Genomic DNA, 26,591 nt, shown 5'->3' with positions numbered 1-26,591 from the left:
GGACGAAGAGAGGAGGACGAAGAGAGGAGGGGGAAGAGAGGAGGGGGTAGAGAGGAGGGGGAAGAGAGGAGGGGGGAAAGGGAGGGGGGAAAGGGAGGGGGGAAAGGGAGGGGGGAAAGGGAGGGGGGAAAGGGAGGGGGGAAAGGGAGGGGGAAAAGGGAGTGGGGAAAGGGAGGGGGGAAAGGAGGTGGGGAAAGGAGAGGGGGTGGGGGGGGAGCGAGGCGAAGAGGGGTCGAGGGGGAGGAGGGGGGGACGCCGAGAAGAGGGAGGAGGATCCGGAGGGCGAGAGAGGAGGGTGGGCGGAGGAGAGGAGGGTGACGGGGAGAGGAAGGGAGAGAGGGGAGAAGGGAGAGTGAGAGGGGACGAAGGGCGGGGGAGAGGGGGGGGAGAGAGAGGAAGGGGGGGAGTAGGAGGAAGTAGAGAGAGAAAGGGGCGGGGACCGAGAAGGGGGGAGAGAGGAAAGGGGTGGGAGAGAGCGGAAGGGGGGGAGAGAGAGAGGAAGGGGGGGGGGAGAGAGGAAGGGGGGAGAGGGGAGAGAGGAAGGGGGGAGAGAGAAGGGGGGGAGAGAGGAAGGAGGGGAGAGAGGAAGGAGGGGAAGGAGGAGGGAGGGGAGAGGGGAAGGGGGGGGGAGAGGAAGGAGGGGAGAGAGGAAGGGGGGGGGAGAGGAAGGGGGGGGAGAGGGGAAGGGGGGGGGGAGAAGGGGGGGGATGAGAGAAGGGGGGGGAGAGGGAAGGGGGGGAGAGAGGAAGGGGGGGAGAGAGGAAGGGGGGGAGAAGAGGAGGGGGAGAGAGGAAGGGGGGAGAGAGGAAGGGGGGAGGGAGGCAGGGGGGGAGAGGGGAGGGGGGGAGAGGGAGGAGAGGAAGGGGGGAGAGAGGAAGGGGGGAGAGAGAAGGGGGAGAGAGAGGGAAGGGGGGAGAGGGAAGGGGAGAGAGGGGGGGAGAGAGAAGGAAAGGGGGGAGAGAGGACAAAGGGGGGAGAGAGAGGAGGGGGGAGAGAGGAGGGGTGAGAGGGGGGGAAAGGGAGGGGGGAAAGGGAGTGGGGTGGTGGTGAGAGGGGGCGTGGAGGAGGGTGGAGTGGCAGAGGGGGGATGGTGAGGGAGAGAGGGGAGTGGAGAGTGGGGAGAGAGGGGGGTAGAGGGGAGAAGAGGAGGGGGGGAGAAGAGGAGGGGGGAGAAGAGGAGGGGGGGAGATGAGGAGAGGGAGAGAGGAAGAGAGGAAGGGGGGAGAGAGGAAGGGGGGAGAAGAGGAGGGGGGAGAAGAGGAGGGGGGAGAAGAGGAGGGGGGGGAGAGGAGGAGGGGGGGAGAAGAGGAGGGGGGAGATGAGGAAGTGAGGGAGAGAGGAAGAGAGGAAGGGGGGAGAGAGGAAGGGGGGAGAGAGGAAGGAGCGATGGAGGGGGAGAGGAAGGGGGGGAGAGGAGGAAGGAGAGAGAAGGGCGGAGAGGAGGGGGAAATGAGCAGGAGGGGGTAGAGAGGAGGGGAGAGGGGGGAAAGGGAGTGGGGTGGTGGGGAGAGGGGTGTGGAGGAGGGTGGAGGCGTGGTAGGGGTAGTGGCGGGGCAGAGGAGAGTGGGTAGAGGGGAGAAGAGGAGAGGGGAGAAGAGGGGAGCGGGGGGGAGAGAGGCAGGGGGAGAGGCGAGGGACGAGAAGGAGGAATGGGGAGAGGAGACGAGAAGAGGATCGGGCGGGGAGCAGAGGATGAGGGGGTGGAGAGAAGAGGCAGGGGGGGGCAGAAGAGGAAGGGGGGGAGAAGAGACGGGGGGAGACGAGGAGAGGGGGGGGAGAGAGGAAGGGGGGAGAAGAGGGAGGGGGGGGAGAAGAGGCAGGGGGGGGGGAAGAGGAGGGGGAGAGGAGAGAAGAGGAGGGGGGGAGAAGAGGAGGGGGGGGAGAAGAGGAGGGCGGGAGGAGAAGAGGAGGGGGGGAGAAGAGGAGGGGGGGAGAAGAGGAGGGGGGGAGAAGAGGAGGGGGGGGAGAAGAGGAGGGGGGGGAGAAGAGGAGGGGGGGAGAAGAGGGGAGAAGAGGAGGGGGGGGAGAGGGGGAGAGGGGGACTGTGAGCGCGAGGAGCCATTGTGACCTCATCAGCTCGTTAGATTTTAAGAATATGTCAGATTTGTGAAGAATTTCAAGATATAACTCGGAAAATATTGAATCAAATTTTCAGTTGAGGGGATTTTTGACATCATGAGCTAAATCTCTACCGGGATATGTAAAAACTTCACCGTAAGCGCATTGGGTTTTAGAGGAGTTGTGATACACAATCAAACACACAAATAAATACAGATGACACACGGACAAGATCAGAGTTGTATAATAATACTAGACCAAGTGCAGACCCGTTGGGTCTGTTCCCCCAAAGTGCGGTTGTGGGGGGGAAGAGGGGGGGGAGGCGGCATGCAGCGTCACACACACTAACTATCCCCCCCCACCCCGCACTCACGTTAATTACCCCCCTTGATATTATATTAATATTATTAATTTGCTCCTTTTACCCCATAACCACACTATCTACTGACGCATAGCCCCCAACTTGCAGTCACATCTAGAGAGGGGGGGGGGGGGGGGGGGGTAGAGAGTGAGGGCAGAGAGAGAAGGGGCAGAGACAGAGAGAGAGACAGAAACACAGAGAGAGGGGCAAGAGGGAGAGGGGGGGTGGAGAGGAGGAGAAGAGGAAGGGTGGGTGACGGGGGAAAGGTGGGGGAGGAGGGGAGGAGAGAGAGAGGGTGAGAGTGAGGGGGAGAGAGAGGGGGCGCTGAGAGGGGCGTGAGGGGGAGAGGTGGGGACCAGGGAGGGGGAGGGAGGGGGGAGGGAAGAGGGTAGCGGGTGTGGAGGGGAGGGGATTTAGGGGAGGGAGGGAGGCGGGAGAGGATGGAGGGGAGGAGGGGAGAGAGGGAGAGGGGGAGAGGGGGAGAGAGGGAGGGAGAGAGGGGGGAGAGAGGGGGGAGGGGGAGGGGGGAGGGGGGAGAGAGGAGGGAGGGGGGAGAGGTGGGGAGCAGGGAGGGGGAGGGTGGAGGGAAGAGGGTAGGGGGTGTGGAGGGGAGGGGGTTTAGGGGAGGGGGGAGGGGATGGAGGGGAGGAGGGGAGAGAGAGAGAGAGAGAGAGAGGGAGAGAGGGGGAGAGAGGGGGGGAGAGAGAGGGTGTGCTGAGAGGGGGGTGAGGTGAGGAGGGGAGAGGTGGGGAGCAGGGAGGGGAGGGAGGGTGGAGGGAAGGCGGTAGGGGTGTGTGGAGGGGAGGGGGGTTTAGGGGAGGGACGGTGGGGGAGGGGATGGAGGGGAGGAGGGGGAGAAAAAGAGGGGAGAGAGAGAGAGAGAGAGGGGGGTAGAGGAGAGGAGAGGGGGGGAGAGGAGAGGAGAGGGGGGGGAGAGGAGAGGAGAGGGGGGGAGAGGAGAGGAGGGGGGAGAAGAGAGGCGAGGGGGGGAGAGGAGAGGAGAGGGGCGGGGGGAGGAGAGGGGGGGGAGAGGAGAGGGGGGAGAGGAGAGGGGGGGGAGAGAGGAGAGGGGGGAGAGGAGAGGGGGGGAGAGGAGAGGGGGGGGAGAGGAGAAGGGGGGGGGATAGGGTGAGAGGTGGGGAGAGAGAGGAGGGGAGAGAGAAAGAGTCAACCCAAACCCCCAAAACAACCATTTGCAGGCAGTGCTTTTTTATTTCAAACTAATCATATTTTCATTTTCAAACCACATTAAGGGTACTTACTCACAGGTGTGAAGAAATTTGTTCAGTGTCATTCAGAGCTCAGAGTGACAGAGACTAATTGACAGAGCTCCATCTTGATGAGAGACCGATTGAGGCACACCACTTCCTGGTTTTATAGTCCCCCCCCCCTCCAGCAGGGGCAGCAGAGAGAATGGGGAATTTTGTAAAAACATCAATATCTCCGTCATTTTTCATCGACGGGAAAAATCCTCGGCACACATGCGACGGAGCGTGGCTCTGAGCGAGGTGGCCAAAAATGACGGCCGTAGTTGGCGGCGTTCTCTCGGAAATCGCAGCACAGAAGGCCAAAAGCGGTCAAGAACAGAGATTTTGTAATATAGATAGATTCTAGTATTTGTTCGTGTTTTCTAAAAGTACTTAAGATTCTTTATATGAAAGGCTTTCAATCTGAAACATTAACTCTGTCTCTCTTGCCACAGAATCTGCTGGATCTTTCCAGCTCGTTTGAATTTCAGATTTCTAGCATGGATAGGTTTTTATTTATTTTCAGCACCTAATGCAACCTTTATACATTGAATTGAGTTGACCCACAAATTGAATCTTGTAACTAGCGCTCAACTAATTTAATAATCCCTTCTAAAATGTCTAAAGAGGTTGTTGTGCAAAATTAAAATACATTGGTTTTGGGGTAACAAATTGGCTGGGACTGAAAAATGACAGGCACGAAAGACTATCCCTTTCCTTCCATAAATGCTGTTCAATCCATACACTTACTTCAGCAGTTTTTTTTTTACAATGTTTTGAAGTTTGCTAATGGCATAAAATCAGGTGGGATTATTAAATGTGAGAAAGGTGCAGAGAAACTTCAAGGTGATTTAGACCAGTAATTCCCAACCTGGGGCCATGGCAACTTTCAGGGGGCCCCCAGAAAAATTTGGGGATTTAGGGGGCTACAGGTTCAATGAAGGGGGCCACTTTTTTCCGCTAATAATGTCAGGGGGGGGCCTCAGAAAAATTTAAGAGCCCATGAGCCAAAAAAGGTTGGAACCACTGATTTAGACTAATTGAGTGTGTGGGCAAATACATGATGGATGCAGTAGTAATGAGGAATATCAACCATGGTAGGGAAAACAAAAGGAAGAGTATTATTTAAATGGTGACAGGTGGAAAATGTTAATGTGCATGGAGAGGTGGGTGTCCTTTACACCTTTCACTAAAAACAAACATGCAGGTGATGCAAACAGTGAAAAAATATAGTATGTTGGGCTCCATTGCAAGACGTTTGGAGTGAAGGACTACTACAGTCATAAAGGGCTTTGGTGGGACACCTTATCGAAGTAAGGATATACTTGCCTTGCAGGGATTGCAACAGATATTCACCAGATTGGGTCTGGGGATGGCGTCGTCATACAAGGCAAAATTGGACGGACTAGTTTAGAAGAGAGGAACTCATAAAAATTCAGTGCCGAATTGGATATTTTCTTTGGCAGGAGTAGATGTAGAACCGTTACAATACACTGTAGGATATTAAGGATTGAAATGAGAATTCTATAGCCTGGAAGACTGTGGAGGCTAAAATTGCTCAATATAGTTAAGAAGGAGATTGATAATTTGCCCCAGTGTTAGAACTTTGCATTGTGTAAACATTTTACATACCATCACCATTCATAAAGGATTTTTTTTTGAAGGAAACTGTATTTAGCATATCCCATTCAGCTTCACAACTAATTTGATGCATGGTATTTCTGGACGATTTTTCCTTCGGGGGCTGTGTCCATTCAACAACTGAACTGGAATCCTAAAGGAAAAGAATTGCAATGAACTCAAAATATATCAGTTTCTATTCCTTTTAATTATCTCATAAAAATGTTCACAGAAATATATATAAATATTTCCTTTGTCATAACGCAATTCAGTAAACCCGAGTTTTGACGGACCTCCTTATAATGGATTTCTACAGTGGATAGACCTGACAATGCCACCCCTTGCTCGCAAGATGCACCAGCAAGCCCTTCATCACCAGCTGCTGTGGCTGTTGTTGCGGCTCATGCTGCAGACCCTAGCCCTGACAGGACGCTCTTGTTCACTATAGGGCTCCCACCCCTCACCGGATGCCACTACTTCCTGACGCTTTCGCTTTGTCCACTCCATTGCTGCCTCTTCCTCTTTCTGTCGCTCTGTCCACTCCACCACTGCCTCCTCCACTACCGCCTCGTCATCCTTCTCCCCCACAGTCGCCGACATATTCCACCTTGGAAGATGTTGCCGACTGCAGGGGGATGAGGCAGCGGTGGAGCATACAAAATGACAGTGAAAGGAAGAAGTAGCAGCCGGTGAGTAGGGAGAGAACCCTACGGTGACCACACGTGTCCTGCCAATGGCAGCTGCCTGATGAAAGGGTTGCCAGAACCAGGAATTACAGCATGAGCCTCAACAACAGACGTGGCAGCTGGTTAAGAAGGGCTTGCTGGTGCAAACCAGCAGCATCCGCACATACACAAAGAGCTGGAGTAACTCAGCAGATTGAATCAGTCAGAAGATGTGTAAAAACCGGAAACGTCACCTCTCCATGTTCTCCAGAGATGCTGCTGACCTGCAGTTACTCCAGCATTTTGTGTCCTTTTGTGTATTAACAAACATCTATAGTTTATCGTTTCCATTAAATACAATTATAATACTTTTCTTAGCTATAGTGGACATTGATTAATAACGGACACCATCTCCACACCCCCCCTTCTCCCCTCCCCTTATATTCCACTATAACGAGGGTTTACTGTTTAATGAAATTATGAGCGGACGCATCAACGGCCTTCGCACAAAATATTTTTAAACATAAAATATGCATCAATTATTGGTGTGTAATTTGATGTACAATTAATTTTTAAACATCAGAAAACTAGCAAATTATTTTTGAAGCTGTTGCACTTGAACCAAGGGTCTCGACCCTAAACGTCACCCATTCCTTCTCTCCAGAGATGCTGCCTGACCGGCATTTTGTGTCTACCTTTGATTTAAACCAGCATCTGCAGTTCTTTCCTGCACACTTTAATAACTATCCTATGTTTTACATTCTCAATGTGCTCGCAACAGAAAATATACACTAATCATTTTTGGCCCTAATCCTAGCTGAAATTGGAGATGTTCCCCATTTCCAGGAGGCCATCACCATTCCTTCCTTGAAGAAAAATGTGCTTTTTAAATGTGTCGGAAAGAACAGCAGATGCTGGTTTAAATCGAAGGTAGACACAAAATGCTGGAGTAACTCAGGGGGACAGGAGATGCTGCCTGTCCCGCTGAGTTACTCCAGCATTTGTCGTTGTCTAACAGAATATGCAAGCCCTGTCTGGAGCGGCTCTAAACATGCACGCAAGGTGGACTCTGCATTGAACACAGTCTGCAGGAAAACCACAGGATGCCTGAAGCCGACAAAGGTTGAACATCTGTACGAGCTGGCTGGCATCGACGAACCATCTCGAAGACGTGATCGGGCAGAGCAGTAGAAGGCTTCAATGCGGACACAGGCCCCCGTCACCCCTTGAACAACCAACATGCCAAGAAACGCTTGAAGAGTCGGAACAGCTTCATGGAACTAGAGCCAACCGTGCCAGGCACCAAAACCAAACAACAGATGGCACCAGGACACCACCTGCCTTACACTAAACCACGTCCGTACTGGAGTGTGATGTTGCGGACTCAACCTGAAGAAGTGGAGCTTCTCGGACTCTGACAAGTGCAACTGTGGAGAGGTACAGACAATGGCCCACCTACTGACTTATGGTGGAGAGACATGCACTGCGGACGATCTCCACACAGGCACTGATGTGGCACTGGCTGTGGCAAAGCGATGGCAGAACATCGTCTGACACACGAGCGAAAGAACTCCAGCATTTTGTGTCTATCTATGCTTTTTGAATCTCGGGTCCAGAGAAGCAATTCTGATCTCTACATAGGCCGATGTGTGGTTATATTCCTGAAGCAATGTGGTTAACTCTAAACTGCCCCATGAAATGACCCAACTAAACCCTTAGTGCAGAAGTTCAGGTTGGGCAAAGGTCTGGCTGTGAGTCACTACTTGTGAATTGATATAAAAACTCTGGTTAATATGATTCTTAACAAAATTGAGTTATTAAAGATTGAGAAAGAGAGATCCTATTCTGTAAGATAGATATATTATTGAAAAGTGTGGAAGGATCACAAATAACACATCAATTACTTTTTAACCACTGTACAAATATCATTTAGATCAAGGCACATATACAGACAGAAATTAGCTGAATTAATTACTTTATAGCATAAACTATCCTGTGAAATATACTGTAAATATAATCAGACACAACACTGAAGCAGTATGCAAATTCTGTTTGTGTAAAGACTATCATAAACAAACTAAATTGAAGTATTTTACTTGGTTATGTTCTATATTACCTTTCCTGCAAAAAAAATATTTGATGAATCCAGGGAGTCATCCACCGGTGTCCAATCCACCACAGCTCCTGAACCCTGCAAACAGAAACGATCATTAGGCATCCACTTGTGAATGTGTTTCCAGCAAGAAAAGAGCATTTTAGATTTGAATAATAATATAGGATTGATCAATTGTCAGTTGCATGCCTGAAATGATAAGTAATTAATTCAGCAGTTAATTATGTTGTGTATTTCATGCATGGATTTTATAATATGGTAATCATAAGGTCATAAATGATAGGAGCAGAATTAGGCCACTTGGCCCAGTAAGTCTACTCTGCCATATAATCATGGCTGATCTATCTCTCCCACCTAACCCCATTCTCCTGCCTTCTCCCCATATCCCATGACACCCGTACTATCAATAATAAAACAATCATAGAGGAATGTTTTCTGTAATTTAATTAACCAATAAGTAAATCTGTCAAATTTGGAGAGAAACTATGTTTTAAATATAAGTAGATCAAATGTCCATATGTATTGCTATTGGGCGAGGATGCTATGTAAATTTCTGGCACCGCCTCAGTTTTTAAATTCTTTATATTGTTCACATTCCTTGTCCCTCCTTTTCTTTGCAACTTCCTTCAGCCTTTCAACATTCAGAATTCTGTACAGATCCAACTCTGACTTCTGTGAATCACAAATTTTCAACATCCCACCATTAGCACTGCTATTATGCTAAACTTAAATTTTATTCTCGAAGCCCTTGTACATTTTGCATTTAGGCAGTGGTCAAAGCTATACTCATACAATTTTAATTACTTGCCATAATATTTTTATTGTTAATACCCTGGTGAAGAAAATAAAACTTTCACTTGGCAAATTTTCGAATCGCTGCTTAGCGTGGGTGCTCTGTTTAGTTTAATATAGAGATATAGTGCAGAAACAGACCCTCCGGACCACGTCGACCAACAATCACCGGTACACTTTATCCAACATATTAGGGACAATTTAACATCTTACCGAAGCCAATTAACCTACAAACCTGTACATCTTTGGAGATTGTGGGGAAAACGGAGCATGCAGAGAAAACCCATGTGGTCACAAGGAGAACGTACAAACTCCAAACAGAGAGCACCAGTAGTTGGGATCGAACCCATGTCTCTGCCGCTGTAAGCCAGCAAGTCTATTGCTGTGCCACTGTGCTACTCTTTTTTTTTTTGCATGTTTAAGGGTTATGGGTATGGAATTCAAAAGAAGAATTGACAGACAATCCAAGTAAATTTTCTGATGGTAAAAAAAACTGGGCACCATTAGCAGAGCATGCCAAACAGTCCAAAGAAACAGAATGCAGGTATGTCAAGGTTTAGAGATGGATAATGAACTGATTGCATCTGCCTGCACATGGTACACATCCCTCTATTCCTTGTATTAAATTAAATAGAAAGATTAGATTACACACATTTTTAAATACGCATATATATTAATTCAAATGAATAATCAAAATTCCAGCTATTATTTAAAAAAAACTTTTGTGTATTAAATGTTCTATTTAATTGTGGAAGAAATTATTATTTACATAGCTTTCTGTACTAAGAAGGACATTTAATATTATAACAATATTGGATATTTCATTATAAATGGTGAAATAACAGATATTAACTGCCTGCTATATACTTCCTCTTGTAGACCACTTACTTCCTGTAACATTTCCTTTTTGTCGTTTCAGTCACTGCAAGACTTAAAAATAAACCCTTAAATTCTCACGGTAACCATATTTTTAGCTTGAGTCTTCTCAACTAGCTCTTCTAGATAGTTATTAGCACAATTCTCCAAAAGATACCAAAATTAAGCTTGAAATTTATTGACACCAACTGCCTCTTTATTCAGTCATCTCTCACCCGTGCAACTTTGTCCTGACTACATTTATATCATTCCGAACAAAATGGCTTGCACATGATTCATGCATTTCATAACATTGTCCTGTTTTCACCTAGGGTTATCTCGAAGCAATGATATCCCCAATTAAATACTTTCAACTTGTAGAGCTATAATATAGGAAATATGGAAAGATTATACGATGCCTAAATGATCAACTTGCTTTCTTTTTCAAGGTTCTTCAAAGTTCTCAACATATCCCTGCGCATAATTTCCCCGCTGAGTTATGTCCCGCTGAGTTACTCCAGCATTTCGTGTCTATGCAATAGAATGCACAGGCTAATTGTGAAAAATACCAGTGTAATGCCAATACGCTGCTGCAGAAATCTACAGTGGCTTGCAAAAGTATTCATACCCCTTGAACCTTTCCACATTTTGTCACGTTACAACCACAAACGTAAATGTATTTTATTGGGATTTTATGTGATAGACCAACACAAAGTGGCGCATAATTGTGAAGTGGAAGGAAAATGATACATGGTTTTCAAATTTTTTTACAAATAAAAAACTGAAAAGTGTGGCATGCAAAAGTATTCAGCCCCCTTTACTCTACCCTTAAATAAAATCCAGTGCAACCAATTGCCTTTAGAAGTCACCTAATTAGTAAATAGAGTCCTCTTGTGTGTAATCTAATCTTAGTATAAATACAGCTGTTCTGTGAAGGCCTCAGAGGTTTGTTAGAGAACATTAGTGAACAAACAGCATCATGAAGCCCAAGGAACACACCAGACAGGTCAGGGATAAAGTTGTGGAGAAGTTTAAAGCAGGTATATAAAAAAATATCCCAAGCTTTGAACATCTCACGGAGCACTGTTCAATCCATCATCCGAAAATGGAAAGAGTATGGCACAACTGCAAACCTACCAAGACATGGCCGTCCACCTAAACTGACAAGCCGGGCAAGGAGAGCATTGATCAAAGAAGCAGCCAAGAGGCCCATGGTAACTCTGGAGGAGCTGCAGAGATCCACAGCTCAGGTGGGAGAATCTGTCCACAGGACAACTATTAGTCGTGCACTCCACAAATCGGGCCTTTATGGAAGAGTGGCAAGAAGAAAGCCATTGTTGAAAAAAAGCCATAAGAAGTCCCGTTTGCAGTTTGCCACAAGCCATATGGGGGACACAGCAAACATGTGGAGGAAGGTGCTCTGGTCAGATGAGACCAAAATTGAAGTTTTTGGCCTAAATGCAAAACGCTATGTGTGGCGGAAAACTAACACTGCACATCACCCTGAACACGGGGCCAAGGAAAGAGCGTTCACGTCGCGGCCCTGTTTCAACCAATCTTTCCACCACCACGCACAAGAAGCACAAGAAGCGCAAGACAGACACCATTGTGCAGATGCCGAGAAGTGTGTTCAGCTCTGGCTGAACAACTTCTAATCTTGTGTGTGGACTCGATAAGAAGAAGAGACCCTGAACACACCATCCCCACTGTGAAACATGGTGGTGGCAGCATCATGCTGTGGGGATGCTTTTCTTCAGCAGGGACAGGGAAGCTGGTCAGAGTTGATGGGAAGATGGATGGAGCCAAATACATGGCAATCTTGGAAGAAAACCTGTTAGAGTCTGCAAAAGACTTGAGACTGGGACGGGGGTTCACCTTCCAGCAGGACAACGACCCTAAACATACAGCCAGAGCTACAATGGAATGGTTTAGACCAAAGCATATTCATGTGTTAGAATGGCCCAGTCAAAGTCTAGACCTAAATCCAAATGAGAATCTCTGGCAAGACTTGAAAATTGCTGTTCACAGACGCTCTCCATCCAATCTGACTGAGCTTGAGCTATTTTGCAAAGAAGAATGGGCAAAAATTTCAGTCTCTAGATGTGCAAAGCTGGTAGAGACATACCCCAAAAGACTTGCAGCTGTAATTGCAGCGAAAGGTGGTTCTACAAAGTATTGACTCAGGGGGGCTGAATACTTTTGCACGCCACACTTTTCAGTTTTTTATTTGTAAAAAAATTTGAAAACCATGTATCATTTTCCTTCCACTTCACAATTATGCACCACTTTGTGTTGGTCTATCACATAAAATTCCAATAAAAAACATTTACGTTTGTGGTTGTAACGTGACAAAATGTGGAAAAGTTCAAGGGGTATGAAAACTTTTGCAAGCCACTGTATGCTCGGTCTCTCATATGCATATTTCCATGCAACCTATTGGGGCGCCAGAGTGGTGCAGCGGTAGAGTCTTACAGCGCCAGTGACCAAGGTTCAATCCTGACTACGGGTGCTATCTACTTGGAGTTTGTACATTCTCCCTGTGACTGCCTGGGTTTTCGCTGAGTACTCTGGTTTCCTCCCACATTCCAAAGACGTGCAGGTTTCAAGGTTAATTGGCTTCTGTAAATTGTCCCTTGTGTACAGGATAGAACTAGTGTACGGGTGATATCTGGTCGGCAAAGACCTGGTGGGCCAAAGGGCCTGTTTCCACACTGTATCTCTAAACTAAACCAATCTAAGCAAACTCCTACTACAGATGAAGGAAGTTTTGCACTTTATTTTCAAAACTTCAAAGCAAAACATTTTCTGCATGATTTCAGGTCACCCTGGCACATACACTGAATCGACAAAAGTTGGATTAAATCTTAGGGGGTAATGTTTCCTTTTGCCTGAAAAATGACCACATATTTTACGACAAAGACTCCATTCTGGAGCAGAAAATTAATTAAGCAACTGAGTGCATGAGAAAGTGTTCTATCTCCATGGAACTATTTAAAAGGTGATATCTTCCTATTGAAATACTTGGTGAATTTTCCCAAGAAGCTGTCTATACAGACTTATCAAACCAGGAATCACCCTCAGATTGGTGTACATGACAATGGCCAATGTCAATCATTTTATCAAGACAAAACCACAATCATTACAGGTCAATTACAGTTAAAGTTGGCAACAGAATAAACTCTGAAATACAATCTCAACTCAGATTTCAACAGCTTTCTATACTGTGTGCATGTTATACAGTAAAATTAGACTAGGTTCTTGATTATTTAGCTTTCATTAAATCTTCAGCCAGAAAGAAAATGATAAAACAAAAAAATGTGATTTATAAAAAATTGTTTGTCTCATATATCCGATTGGAATTTTTGAAGAGGTGATCTAGAAGAATGATGGGTGCAGTGCAGTGACACTGCCTGCGTGAACTTTAACAAGTCCAAGCTGGACACAAAATGCTGGAGTAACTCAGCAGAACAGGCAGCATCTCTGGAGAAAAGGAATGAGTGACGTTTCGGGTCGAGACCATTCGGCTCGAGACTGATGTCATGGGAGTGGGTGGGACAGAGATAAAATGTAGTCGGAGACAGTAAGACTGGTGGGAGAACTGGGAAGGGGGAGGGGCTGGAGAGAGAGGGAAAGCGAGGGCTATTTGAAGTGAGAGAAGTCAATGTTCATACCTCTGGGGTGTAAATTACCCAAGCGAAATATGAGGTGCTGTTCCTCCAATTTGCGCTGGGCCTCAGTCTGACAATGGAGATGGCCCAGGACAGAAAGGTCAGATTGGGAATGGGAGGAGTAGTTAAAGTGCTGAGCAACCGGGAGATCAGGTAGGTTGATCATTGCGGAGGTGTTCATTGAAACGATCGCCGAGCCTGCGCTTGGTCTCCCCGTTGTATATGAGTTGACACCTGGAACATCGGATACAGTAGATGAGGTTGGAGGAGGTGCAAGTGAACCTCATCTGAAAAAACTGTCGGGGTCCTTGGATGGAGTCGAGTCGGGAGGTAAAGTGACAGGTGTTGCATCTCCTGCGGTTGCAGAGGAAAGTACCTGGGGAGGGGGTAGTTTGGGTGGGAAGGAACGAGTTTTCAGGGAGTTGCGGAGGAAACGTTCTCCGCGGAAAGCAGAAAGGGGTGGCGATGGGAAGATGTGGCCAGTAATGAGATCCCGTTGGATGTGGCGAAAATGTTGGAGGATTATATGCTGTATGCGACGGCTGATGGGATGGAAGGTGAGGACAAGGGGGACTCTGCCCTTGTTACGAATGGGGAGAGGGGGAGCAAGAGCGGAGCTGAGGGATATCGAGGAGTTCATAGTGAGAGCCTCATCTATAAAGGAAGTGGGGAACCCCCGTTTCCGAAAGAATGAGGACATCTCCGATGCCCAGGTATTGAAAACCTCATCTTAGGTGCAGATGCGGCGTAGACGCAGGAATTGGGAGTAGGGGATAGTCTTTACAGGAAGCAGGGTGGGAAGAAGTGTAGTCTAGATAGCTATGGCGATCAGTGTGTTTGTAGTAGCAGTCTGTTAATAGTCTGTCTCCTGTGGTGGAGACGGTGAGATCCAGAAACGGTAGGGAGATGTCGGAGATGGTCCAAGTGAATTTGAGTGCAGGATGGAAATTGGTCATGAAGTTGAAAAAGTCAGTGAGTTCTGCATGGGTGTAAGAGGGAGCACCGCTGCAGTCGTCAATGTAGCAGAGGTAGGGTTCGGGGATATTGCCAGTATACGCCTGGAACAGTGATTGTTCGACGTACCCTACAAAGAGACAGAGACTTTAACAGGTCCAAATATTTGTCATAGAAAAACAAATTTATTAGCTAAAGTACCTTATCAATCAACCTCAGAATCCCACGAAGTGTAGCTTGTTCAACATTTCTCTCGGCGTATGAATGAATGAACACGCCATCTTGTTCAAATACAACCTAGAGGAATAAAGGTAAAACAGAACTTTAAAGGTTCAAAGGTTCTTTAATAAAGAACCAATTGGTGTAGTGAAGTGTGTATTGCCATTGCAGCACATAAAAAAGAAAACATAACAATAATAAAGAAATTTAACATAAAAAACATCCCCCCACAATGGTTCCCATGATGAGGGTTGGCACAAAGTCAAGTCTCCATCCCCATGTCCACACATAGTTGGGCCTATTGAGGCCTCCGTAGTCGCCTTTACGGAGGCCCGATGTTCCAGGCCGTTCTTGCCGGATGCTGGTGCTCCGGCTTCGGGAGAATCCTCACATGGGCTTGGGAAACCTGGAACGGCCGCTTCCTTACCGGGGCATCCGAAGCCAACAGGCCGCGCTGGATGGAGCTCCACCACTGGCGATCTCGGCAAGAGATCCCAGGCTCCCGATGTTAAAGTCAGCGCCGCCGCCCACAGCTGGCCGCTCCACAGTCCCGCAGCTCCGCGATGTTCATCGGCGGTCTTCAGCACACCGGAGTTCCAGCGCGACGACCCGGGCAAGGCATCGCCCGCTCCGCAATAGTGCTCCAGCACTGCGCCGCCGCCGAAGCCAAGGTTCTGGGCGGTCCCCTCAGGGAACGCCGCTCCAGGCCCGCTGGTAGGCCGCGAGGACGGGTCGAAGGTGCAGCCCGGAGAAAAGCCGCCTCTCCGACCAGGTAGGGACCCTGAAAAGCAGTTTCCCCCTTCCCCCCCTCACATAAAAAAGACTAGAATTCCGAAAAACAAAAACTCAACTAACTAAAAATTTAAAAAGAGATGAATAAACGGACAGCTGCAGGCTTGGCAGCCATACCCGTACAGGACGGCGCCCCCTGTAGTGAATGATTAAAAAAACAACATATCAATAGCAGTCCTTTAACTTGCTTTTACAAATATCCAAATGTATGCTTTATGTTCCAACTATAACAAAATTGAGGTCAAATTGCATTAAACTTACATCAACGTCAGCTTGTTTTAGTGACAGCAACCTCAACTGTGATTTGGTCATTGGGATTTCAGTTGAGATAGAACATAGAACATAGAAAATAGGTACAGGTTGGCCATTCGGCCCTTCCAGCCAGCATCATGATAGCTGATCAGTACCTCCTTTTGGCTTTTTCCCATATCCCTTGATTCCCTTAGACCCAAGAGCTAAATCTTGAACACATCCAATGAATTGGCCTCCACTGCCTTCTGTGGGAGAGAATTCCACAGATTCTCAACTCTCTGGGTGGAAAAGGTGGTTCTTCAACTCAGTCCTAAATGACCTACCCCTTATTCTTAAACTGTGACCCTGCTTCTGGACTCCCCCAACATCGGGACCATTTTTCCTGCATCTACCCTGTCCAATCCTCTAATAATTTTATGTTTCCCTGTATATATAAGATCCTCTCTCATCCTTCTAAATGCCAGTGAATACAAGCACATTCGACCCATTCTTTCATCACACATCAGTCCCGCCATCCTGGGAATTAACCTGGTGAACCTACGCTGCACTCCCTCAAAAGCAATAGTCTTTCCTCAAATTAGGAGACCAAAACTGCACACAATATTCCAGGTGCGGTCTCACCAGGGCCCTGTACAACCACCAGGTGTGGAATAACCCCGGCCATTGCGGAGGGACAGGCCTTAACATTGAGCACTCAGGAGGTACAGTGCGCTCTGCGTAGGATCAATCCACGCAAGGCTGCAGGCCCGGATGGAGTCCAGGGAAGATTATTAAAGGACTGTGCTGGACAGCTGGTGGAGGTATTCACGAGAATCTTCAATCTATCTTTATCTCTGGCAACGGTCCCCAAGTGCCTGAAAACAGCCACCATAGTGCCGTTGCCGAAAAAGTCCAAAATCACCAACCTCAACGACTACCGGCCGGTTGCCCTGACTCCAATCCCTATGAAGTGCTTCGAAAGGCTGGTCCTCTCCCATATTAAATCCAGCATCCCTGCCTCACTGGACTCCCATCAATTTGCATACAGGGCAAATAGATCGACAGAGGATGCCATCTCTCTGGCCCTTCACACTGTCCTGACTCACCTGGACAGACAGGGCACGTATGTGAGGATGCTCTTCATTGACTATAGCTCTGCATTCAATACGGTCATCCCCACCAAGCTCACCATCAAACTCCACCAGCTAGGCCTCAGCTCACCGATATGCGCTTGGATCCTGAACTTTCTCACGGAGCGACCGCAGGCAGTGAGACTGGGCCCGCACCTGTCCTCCACCATCACCCTGAGCACCGGCACACCACAGGGTTGTGTACTAAGCCCCATGCTCTACTCCCTCTTCACTCACGACTGTGTCCCTGCATTCGACACCAACACCATCGTGAAGTTTGCAGACGACACAACAGTGATTGGGCTGATCACCAACGGTGATGAAACAAACTACAGAGCGGAGGTGCAGAACCTGGCGGACTGGTGCGCCAATAACAACTTGGCACTAAACACCTCCAAGACCAAGGAGCTGATTATTGACTTCAGGAGGTCCCATTCTGGAGAATACGCCCCAATCTCCATTTACGGGGAAAGTGTGGAGAGAGTGTCCAGCTTTAAGTTTCTGGGCACTCACTTTTCAGAAGACCTCACATGGTCCACGAACACCGCCGCGCTGGTCAAGAAGGCATAGCAACGACTGTTCTTCCTGAGGACATTAAAAAAGACTGGTCTGCCCCAACAGCTGCTGACAACGTTCTACCGTTGCACCACAGAGAGCATACTAACGTATGGCATCTCTGTGTGGTATCTCAGTTGCACGGAGACGGAGAGGAGAGCTCTTCAGCGCGTCGTCAACAGAGCGCAGCGGATCATCGGGACAGAGCTACCAGCCTTGGAGGGCATCTACCACACGCGGTGCCTCATGAAGGCCCTCAGCATCCATAAGGACTCATCACACCCCTGCCACGGTCTGTTTCAACTACTTCCCTCCGGCAGACGTTACAAGGCCTTCTACGCCCGAACCTCCAGACTCAGGAACAGTTTTATCCCAAGAGCTATAGCAGCTCTGAACCGGCCCTAATGAGTGCCCCCCCCACTCACCCCCTTTGGACAGTCTCCCTCAGATGGTCACGTCAATCAATTCAGCGTGCTTATTTATGTATTGTATTTATTTACCTTTCTTGTACATCAGTGGAGCTGCACACTAAATCTCGTTGCACTGACGTGCAATGACAATAAAAGATATTATTATTATTATTATTATTATTATTATTATTATTAAGACCTCCTTGCTCCTAAACTGAAATCCTCTTGCAATGAATTCTTTATTCACTGCCTGCTGTACCTGCACGCTTACTTTCAATGACTTATGTACAAGCACATCCAGGTCTCGCTGCACCTCCCCTTCTCCTAATCTGACACCATTCAGATAATAATCTGCCTTCCTGTTCTTGCCACCAAAGTGGATAACCTTATATTTATCCACATTATACTGAAACTGCCATGCCTCTGTCCACTTGTCTCAACCCATCCAAGTCACCCTGCAGCTTCATAGCAAGCTCCTCGCAGCTCACACTGCCACCTAGCTTTGTGTCATCCGCAAATTTAGAGATGTTACATTTAATTCCCTCATCTAAATCATTAATATTAAACAAATCTGCTTGGATGTACATTTTGATGAAGCATACACAAGAATTCTTCTGGCAATCTGTCCCCCATTTAACTTATTAACTGACATAAGTAAACTAGAATAACTGATTATTCATCTTCCTGTTGCTTATGGGAGCTTACTTAATGTCACGTTTTGTCCAAAGAATAAATGTGGCTGCATTTCAAACTAATTACTTGTCTTTGAAACACTCTGGAAAATCTCAAGGATACATCTAAAGTATTTATATATATGCAAACAATTTGGGAATGTGGACCATCTGTTTAACGTAGTATGGGTATTGACACAGGGGTGTATGGGAATTGAGCCCCAGTGAATTTAAAGGAAGTATGGTAATAGTGCCAGGTATTCTCCAGAAAAAGTCAGAAATGGGTATTTTAGATCATAGTCAGCGTTAATTTTCTTTCATATCACCTAAGCGGGTAACCCGTGTTGTGTACAGCAATCAGCAGGCAATATTCACAAAAAATGCAAACAACATACATGCCGCATTTTGCCAGGCAATAATCATCTCTGACAAGAGGTGGTCTAACTACCTGTCTTTAGCACTAAATGACATCACCATTCCCAAATTTCTCTGCAATTTTTACCTATAATTTCCATTATCACAGAAGGTCCAAACATGAGCAATTTCCCTGGATATCAAGGCCACTTTTGGGGAATAAGTGATCAGAAAATCAACTGGACCAGCCACATAAACAGCAGTTTCTAGGACAAGCATCCCGATGAGGAAACATATCAGCATTCCTTTATTGTTACTGGTCAAAACCATGCAAATCCCTGTTTAAATGCAACCTGAAAGTTCATTTTTCAATTGAACTGCAACAATTAAAGACCATCCCGTTGTCACCTGCACAAGGAAAATTAAGAATGGACAATAAATGCTAACCATGCGAGTGTTGCACAGAAAATTTGAATGCATCAGAGGGAATTTTGGTCTGCAAATGAAAATTCAACTAGTTTTCATGGGCCGAACTGTGAAGTCAGGATTACGTGTGTTCTAAATGTTAGTATTTTATAGGGTCTGACACATCTAGGACATGATTTCATTACTGCAAAACATAATGGTTAAAGAAAGATTCCCGTTTCACAATGTTCAAGTCACATTTGTTCACTAAATTATGCTCACATCTGTAACAGCAACCTGTTCATAACAGTTTCTGATAAGCACTATCCTAAGAAGAATTAACTTACACAAATTCTCCTTTGCTCACAACAATGTTGCACAAATGCTCTCACTGACTTTCAACTTTGTATCTTATTCATCTATTCCTTTATGAAAAAATGTCAATTTAAATATCTAGAAATTCACTGTCAAGGAAATGTTTTCCTTGCCTGGCACATTCTAATGTATTGCAATCAATATTCATCATCATTCACTAATTCTGTGATACTTTAATTCAATATTTGTCCTTGTTATTCAAGGAATATTAACTTACAAAACACTTTTTTACAGTTGCTATTCTGTTGAGTATTCCTGCTACTTTGAGCTTTTATGTCAAACAAATAGGCAAAGATGGAGTGTGCTGGAGTGTGTATGTTCCCCTTGTGATCACCTGAGTTTTGTATCTTTCAATTAATATTTCTGGTGTTTTTGGCATGTTAGAATTTCCAGGTTGTACACCATTTACCCATTTAACATAACGTCCAGCTGAATTGCAATATATTCAAAATCATAACACTACAATGAAACTGTATTTGTTTCTTTCAGTGAAGTTTTGCAGTGAACGGCCTGGGGCCCTTTGGTTTCTCTCACAGGTTTTACACCTCTAATAGGGAGATTGCACGGCAGTCGAGGTCACGACCCGTACTGTTTCCACGCAATGCCTTCTGGAGTACACGTGGTGGGCCATTCTTCTGTCCCAGCTAGACTCCACGCTGACTGGTTCCACATTCGCCGACCCCGGGCCGTCTGTCCCCGCTGCTGGGGGGAGGGGGGGGTGAATCGGGGTGGGGCCGGGCGGGTTTGGGGTGCCGGTGCAGTGCAGTCAGTGACTCTGGATGGGCGGAGGGACCAGACTGTCCCCGACTCTGCTGCAGCTGACGGGGACGTTGCCGGGTGGTTGGGGGGTCGGTGGGGGTGGTGGGGTAGGGTGCCAGTGCAGCGCGGTCAAGGACTTTGAGTGGGCGGTGAGACCAGACTGTCCCCAACTCTGCTGCAGCTGACGGGTACGTTGCCGGGTTTTCGTCCCCGTGTGTCCGCTCCACCCGGCCTCGTGTGTGGCCGCTGCCGACTCACAGCCTGTGACAGTGCGGCCCACAGGGGGAGACGGAGCAGAGGGCGGCCATGGCTGGACAGCGCTGACCATGGGGGGAGAGTGGGGGCTGTCCCGAGGGATGCACTCCTTCGGCCACTTACACCTTGGTGCTCGGGTTCAGAGCAAAGATACTAGAGCATTTGGTTCAGAGCGCTCAGTCACCCTCCACAATTATTTACAGCGCAAAAATTGACTATTTCGGCGTTTTTTAACAAGGAAGAAAGTACGCGTTTCGTGAGTTACTAGTGTATGTGGGAGGCTGTCATGTCCTCCAGAAGGATTGAGCTACTCCATGCGTCACGCCATTTGACCCGATGACATTACGGTTAACCCCCCTATACATGCTGCGTCAAAGGCACACAAATTGCAAATGCTTAATAGAAACATAGAAAATAGGTGCAGGAGTATGCCATTCGGCCCTTCGAGCCTGCACCGCCATTCAATATGATCATGGTTGATCATCCAACTCAGTATCCTGTGCCTGCCTTCTCTCCCTTTAGCCACAAGGGCCACATCTAACTCCCTCTTAAATATAGCCAATTAACTGGCCGCAACTACCTTCTGTGGCAGAGAATTCCACAGATTCACCACTCTCTGTGTAAAAAATTATTTCTCATCTCAGTCTTAAAAGACTTCCCCCTTATCCTTAAAATGTGACCCCTTGTTCTGGACTTCCCCAACATTCCCCAGCAGGCAGTAAAGAAAGCAAATGGTATGTTAGCATTCATAGCAAAAGGATTTGAGTATAAGAGCAGGGAGGTCCTACTGCAGTTGTACAGGGTCTTGGTGAGACCACACCTGGAGTATTGCGTACAGTTTTGGTCTCCTAATCTGAGGAAAGACATTCTTGCCATAGAGGGAGTAGATAGAAGGTTCACCAGACTGATTCCTGGGATGGCAGGACTTTCATAGGAAGAAAGACTGGATAGACTTGTACTCTCTAGAATTTAGAAGATTGAGGTGGGGTCTTATGGAAACTTACAAAATTCTTAAGGGGTTGGACAGGCTAGATGCAGGAAGATTATTACCTACTTTCAATGACTGGTGTACCATGACACTCAGGTCTCGTTGCATCTCCCTTTTTCCTAATCGGCCACCATTCAGATAATAGTTTACTTTCCTGTTTTTGCCACGAAAGTAGATAACCTCACATTTATCCACATTATACTGCATCTGCCATGCATTTGCCCACTCACCCAACCTATCCAAGTCACCTTGCAGCCTCCTAGCATCCTCCTCACAGCTAACACTGCCCCCCAGCTTCGTGTCATCTGCAAACTTGGAGATGTTGCATTCAATTCCCTCATCCAGATCATTAATAAATATTGTAAATAGCTGGGGTCCCAGCACTGAGCCTTGCGGTACCCCACTAGTCACTGCCTGCCATTCTGAAAAGGACCCGTTTACTCCTACTCTTTGCTTCCTGTCTACCAGCCAGTTTTCTATCCACATCAATACTGAACCCCCAATACCGTGTGCTTTAAGTTTGCATACTAATCTCTTATGTGGGACCTTGTCGAAAGCCTTCTGAAAGTCCAGATATAACACATCCACTGGTTCTCCCTTATCCACTCTACTAGTTACATCCTCGAAAAATTCTATAAGATTCGTCAGACATGATTTACCTTTCATAAATCCATGCTGACTTTGTCCAATGAATTCGCCACTTTCCAAATGTCCCATCTTTAATAACTGACTAGCATTTTCCCCACTACCGATGTTAGACTAACTGGTCTGTAATTCCCAGTTTTCTCTCTCCCTCCCTTTTTAAAAAGTGGGGTTACATTAGCTACCCTCCAATCCTCAGGAACTACTCTAGAATCTAAAGAGTTTTGAAAAATTATCACTAATGCATCCACTATTTCTGGGGCTACTTCCTTAAGTATTATGGGATGCAACTTATCTGTCCCTGGGGATTTATCGGCCTTCAATTTACCTAACACCACTTCCCGGCTAACCTGGATTTCACTCAGTTCCACCATCTCATTTGACCCCCAGTCCCCTGCTATTTCCAGCAGATTATTTATGTCTTCCTCAGTGAAGACAGAACCAAAGTAGTTATTCAATTGGTCTGCCATGTCCTTGTTCCCCATGATCAATTTGCCTGTTTCTGACTGCAAGGGACCTACATTTGTTTTATCTAATCTAATGTACACCCAAACATCCACAGGCTCAACCATGTTCTTCAACAACTTGTAAAAAGAGCTCAAAAACTTCAAGGAGCATTAGCAAATGAAATATATTACAGCTGTCAGAAGAATATTAGGACAGATAATAGTTAAAACAAGTATAAGTGAGTGCAAGCAGGCAGAAAATAAATATAGAAAGACAGAGGCAAGGGAGAGGATTCCACAGAATAGTTTCTGGACAACTGAATGCATAATAGCTAACAGTGAAGTGATTAAAATCATAAAGGGCAAGAAGCCAAAACTGTATTAGCCCAGAATTATGAGAAATGTAGGGAACATTAAAGGCAGTTAAGAGTCTGGTGGTGGGATGGGATGTTTAACTGCCATGGATGGATGTGGAGATATGTATTTTTCATCAGGCCATTCAGTGGGCATGGAACAAGGTGTAACATAACATAGATTCATTAGAGTTTACAGGAAATAAATTGACTGAAAACCTGTGTAATGAGGGCCAACAACTTGCTACTTGCTACTAAGGCAGTCTGGATATACTTACTACCACACGTCTTGTACAATGCCGATGGAAATTCAACTGATCTGCCCTTTCTCCTCCCTGAAGTATGTCGTACTTGTTCTATACCTTATCTCATTTACATTTCTCATTTTCTATTTCACTCACACTGTTACTATTGGTAGCACACAGTATTAAGTGTTTTCTCCTATTTGCTATGATAACATAGATAGTAGGCTATTCATGCTATATAAGGTATGCAGAAAGATGGAAACTGGCTAATACAACATTCCAACAGTCAAGTTGGACAGCACTGTAGCACAGTTGGTGGAGCTGCTGCCTCACAGCACCAAGGACCCAGGTTATTTCCTGTCCTCAGTTGCTGTGTGTGGAATTTGCATGTTCTCCCTGTGACCGTGTGGGTTTCCTCCCACATCCCAAAAACCCATGTGTTTGTCGATTAATTGGTCTCACTAAATTGCCCCTGGCGTGTAGGGATTGGGTGCTAACATAGAGCTAGTGTGAATGGGTGATCAATGGTCACTGTGCACTCGGTGGGCCGTGGCATTGATGGTGCCCGATTGGCAAATGTTTCAGATCATTGGACATTACTCCGATAATACAAAAACATTTGTAATTCAATTATTTTTAAGATGTTATACAGTAGTGTAATAAATTCAACAGTGAAGTAACTATGTTTAAAGGGAACTTGGAAAGAATAACCAATTAGTTCAAAATGTGCAGCGGAAGGGAGATCCTGGTAGGTTTAGAAGGAGCATGGGAACAGAGTCCTAGTGAATGTACAGGTAACATAGGAAGAGGACCCCTGTGAATTTAAAGGCAGGTGGGACAAGAGCTATGGCCAGTTTGAAAGGAGCATGGGAACAGTGAGTTTAAAGGCAGTGCTGCAAATATCCATGTTGACTCTGCAATATTGTATTATTAGTTTCCAGCTGCTATGCTACACTTCATAATAGATTTTACCAATTGCGCAACTTCTGATTTAAGGTTAACTATTTTCTCTCCTTAAATAGTAATGGTACATATGATGGCTTCCCATCACAAGAAATCATTCCCCAATCTATGGAAATTTGGGAAGAGTCCAAAATCAGACTGGTTTCATTTTCATACAGCGATCAAATGAAGGCTCAAGAAGGTTTACCTCAGAGATCCAACCACAACTCATGCGCTCTCCTGTACTTTCCTAACATGAATATTACACAGCTTTAATATGCTTCACGAAAACAAATTAAAGTGCGACATAACAACTGCCCACACAAGATTCTACTGTGAAATGGTGATGCAAGAGAATACAGATGCTGGAACCTTGAGCAATAAACAAAGTGCTGGAACAACCAGACAGCATATGTGGAGGGAAATTAACAGGCAACGTTTCACAGAAGCTGGCTGACCTGCTGAGCTCCTCCAGCACATTGTGTTTGTTTTTCACGGAAAATTACAGCACTTTGGGAAGTAATCCTCCAGTCCCATTCACAAGATAGTCAAGAGTGTTTAATTGTCATATGATGACCACTGAACAATAAAATTATTAGTTGCAGCAGCATAACAGGCCTGTAAACACATTCCGCACAGTCAACCCGCAATATACCCAGTCTGATAAAGGGTCCCGACTCAAAATGTCACCTATTCCTTTTCTCCAGAGATGCTGCCTGACCTGCTGAGTTACTCCAGCATTTTGTGCCTATATTTCTTGATTAGAACAGGTGTCAATGGTTATGAGGAGAAAGCAGGATTATGGGTTTTGGAGAGAAAGAGATAGATTAGCCATGATTGATTGACAGAGTAGACTTGATGGGCCGAATGACCTAATTCTGCTCCTATCACATGATCTTCAGTGTAAACCGGCATCTGCAGTTCCTTCTTACGTGTAGATTATATTTAATACACATTTAAAAAAACAATAATCCCAAGACAAGTGCACTAAATAAATAACCTCAAGCTGGTTGCAGGGAGATGGGGGGAGCTGCAGGGAGTAGGGGGGAGCTGCAGGGAGGAAGGGGGAGCTGCAGGGAGGAAGGGGGAGCTGCAGGGAGGAAGGGGGAGCTGCAGGGAGGAGGGGGGAGTTGTAGGGAGGAAGGGGGAGCTGCAGGGAGGAAAAGGGGCTGCAGGGAGGAAGGGGGAGCTGCAGGGAGGAAGGGGGAGTTGTAGGGAGGAAGGGGGAGCTGCAGGGAGGAAGGGGGAGCTGCAGGGAGGAAGGGTGGGCTGAAGGGAGGAAGGGGGAGCTGCAGGGAGGAAGGGGGAGCTGCAGGGAGGAAGGGGGAGCTGAAGGGAGGAAGGGGGAGCTGCAGGGAGGAAGGGGGAGCTGCAGGGAGGAAGGGGGAGCTGCAGGGAGGAAGGGGGGGCTGCAGGGAGGAAGGGGGGGCGGCAGGGAGGAAGGGGGAGCTGAAGGGAGGAAGGGGGAGCTGCAGGGAGGAAGGGGGAGCTGCAGGGAGGAAGGGGGAGCTGAAGGGAGGAAGGGGGAGCTGCAGGGAGGAAGGGGGAGCTGCAGGGAGGAAGGGGGGGCTGCAGGGAGGAAGGGGGGGGGCTGCAGGGAGGAAAGGGGGGGCTGCAGGGAGGAAGGGGAGCTGAAGGGAGGAAGGGGGAGCTGCAGGGAGGAAGGGGGGGGGCTGCAGGGAGGAAGGGGGGGGGGCTGCAGGGAGGAAGGGGGGGGCTGCAGGGAGGAAGGGGGAGCTGTCTTGCACTCGTGGTATTTCCACTGTCCACTGACAACTTGTCAACAGTGACCCGCTTCCCAGTCCAGCCTCGGCGTGGACTCTTTAAAGGCACAAGACCCTCCTCCCCGCTTCCAGATAAACCGAGACGCGGCCGGTGCGCGGGAAGGGCCGGAGGCGGAGAGAAAACGAGGAAACCAAACACTACCTTGGCCGCCGCTGCCATGATGCCGCTTCTGGTGACGTCACCCGCTCACGTGCTTCGGCCGGGAAAACAGTCGAGCTGCGCGCGCACCCGGCGACCGGACGGGCCAGCGGGGAGGGGGCGGGGCCATGGGATGGGCGGGGCCATGGGAGGGGCGGGTCGCAACAGGGGGCGTGGCCATAGTGAGAGGGTGGGGCTCTTCCCTCCGCCAGAGATCATATGATCTTTGGCCAGCAGCGCCGGCGCCCTCTGCAGACCGGTCGACGCAATTGTCGATGAGTTCGTAGTATTCGTTTGGTGAAGAAGGGTTTCGGCCCGAAACGTCGCCTATTTCCTTCGCTCCATAGATGCTGCTGCACCCGCTGAGTTTCTCCAACATTTTTGTCTACCTGCAATTGTCGATGAGCTGTTTTGAGCAAAGATTATAGAGGAGCAAAGATCCCATAGGTTTTGAGTAACCAAAATGTACACCATACGCAGGAGTTTAGAAGGACCTCATTGAAACTTACGTTCTCAGTGAAAGGCCTGCAGAGAGTGGATGCGGAGAGGATGATTCCACTGAC

The 26,591-nt window shown here is 47.4% G+C and overlaps 1 protein-coding gene across 1 annotated transcript in view; it reads right to left on the bottom strand.

Moving 5' to 3' along the window:
* tbc1d15 (TBC1 domain family member 15) overlaps positions 1-26,131 on the bottom strand; it is a 54,840-nt gene extending 28,709 nt beyond the window's left edge. Inside the window, exons 1-4 of the mRNA XM_033038182.1 lie at positions 26,032-26,131; positions 14,535-14,630; positions 8,068-8,142; positions 5,299-5,440 (exon numbers count right to left, since the gene is read on the bottom strand). Coding sequence (XP_032894073.1) covers positions 5,299-5,440; positions 8,068-8,142; positions 14,535-14,630; positions 26,032-26,049 — 331 coding nt within the window. The 5' untranslated portion in view covers positions 26,050-26,131. The remainder of the gene's footprint in view (positions 1-5,298; positions 5,441-8,067; positions 8,143-14,534; positions 14,631-26,031) is intronic.
* Positions 26,132-26,591: the final 460 nt, after the last annotated feature.

The sequence above is a fragment of the Amblyraja radiata genome, chromosome 19 (assembly GCF_010909765.2).
Source record: "Amblyraja radiata isolate CabotCenter1 chromosome 19, sAmbRad1.1.pri, whole genome shotgun sequence".
In the NCBI taxonomy this organism is placed as follows: Eukaryota; Metazoa; Chordata; class Chondrichthyes; order Rajiformes; family Rajidae; genus Amblyraja; species Amblyraja radiata.
Note: the sequence above shows the minus strand (reverse complement) of the source record. Positions and strands in the feature narration are given on the sequence as shown.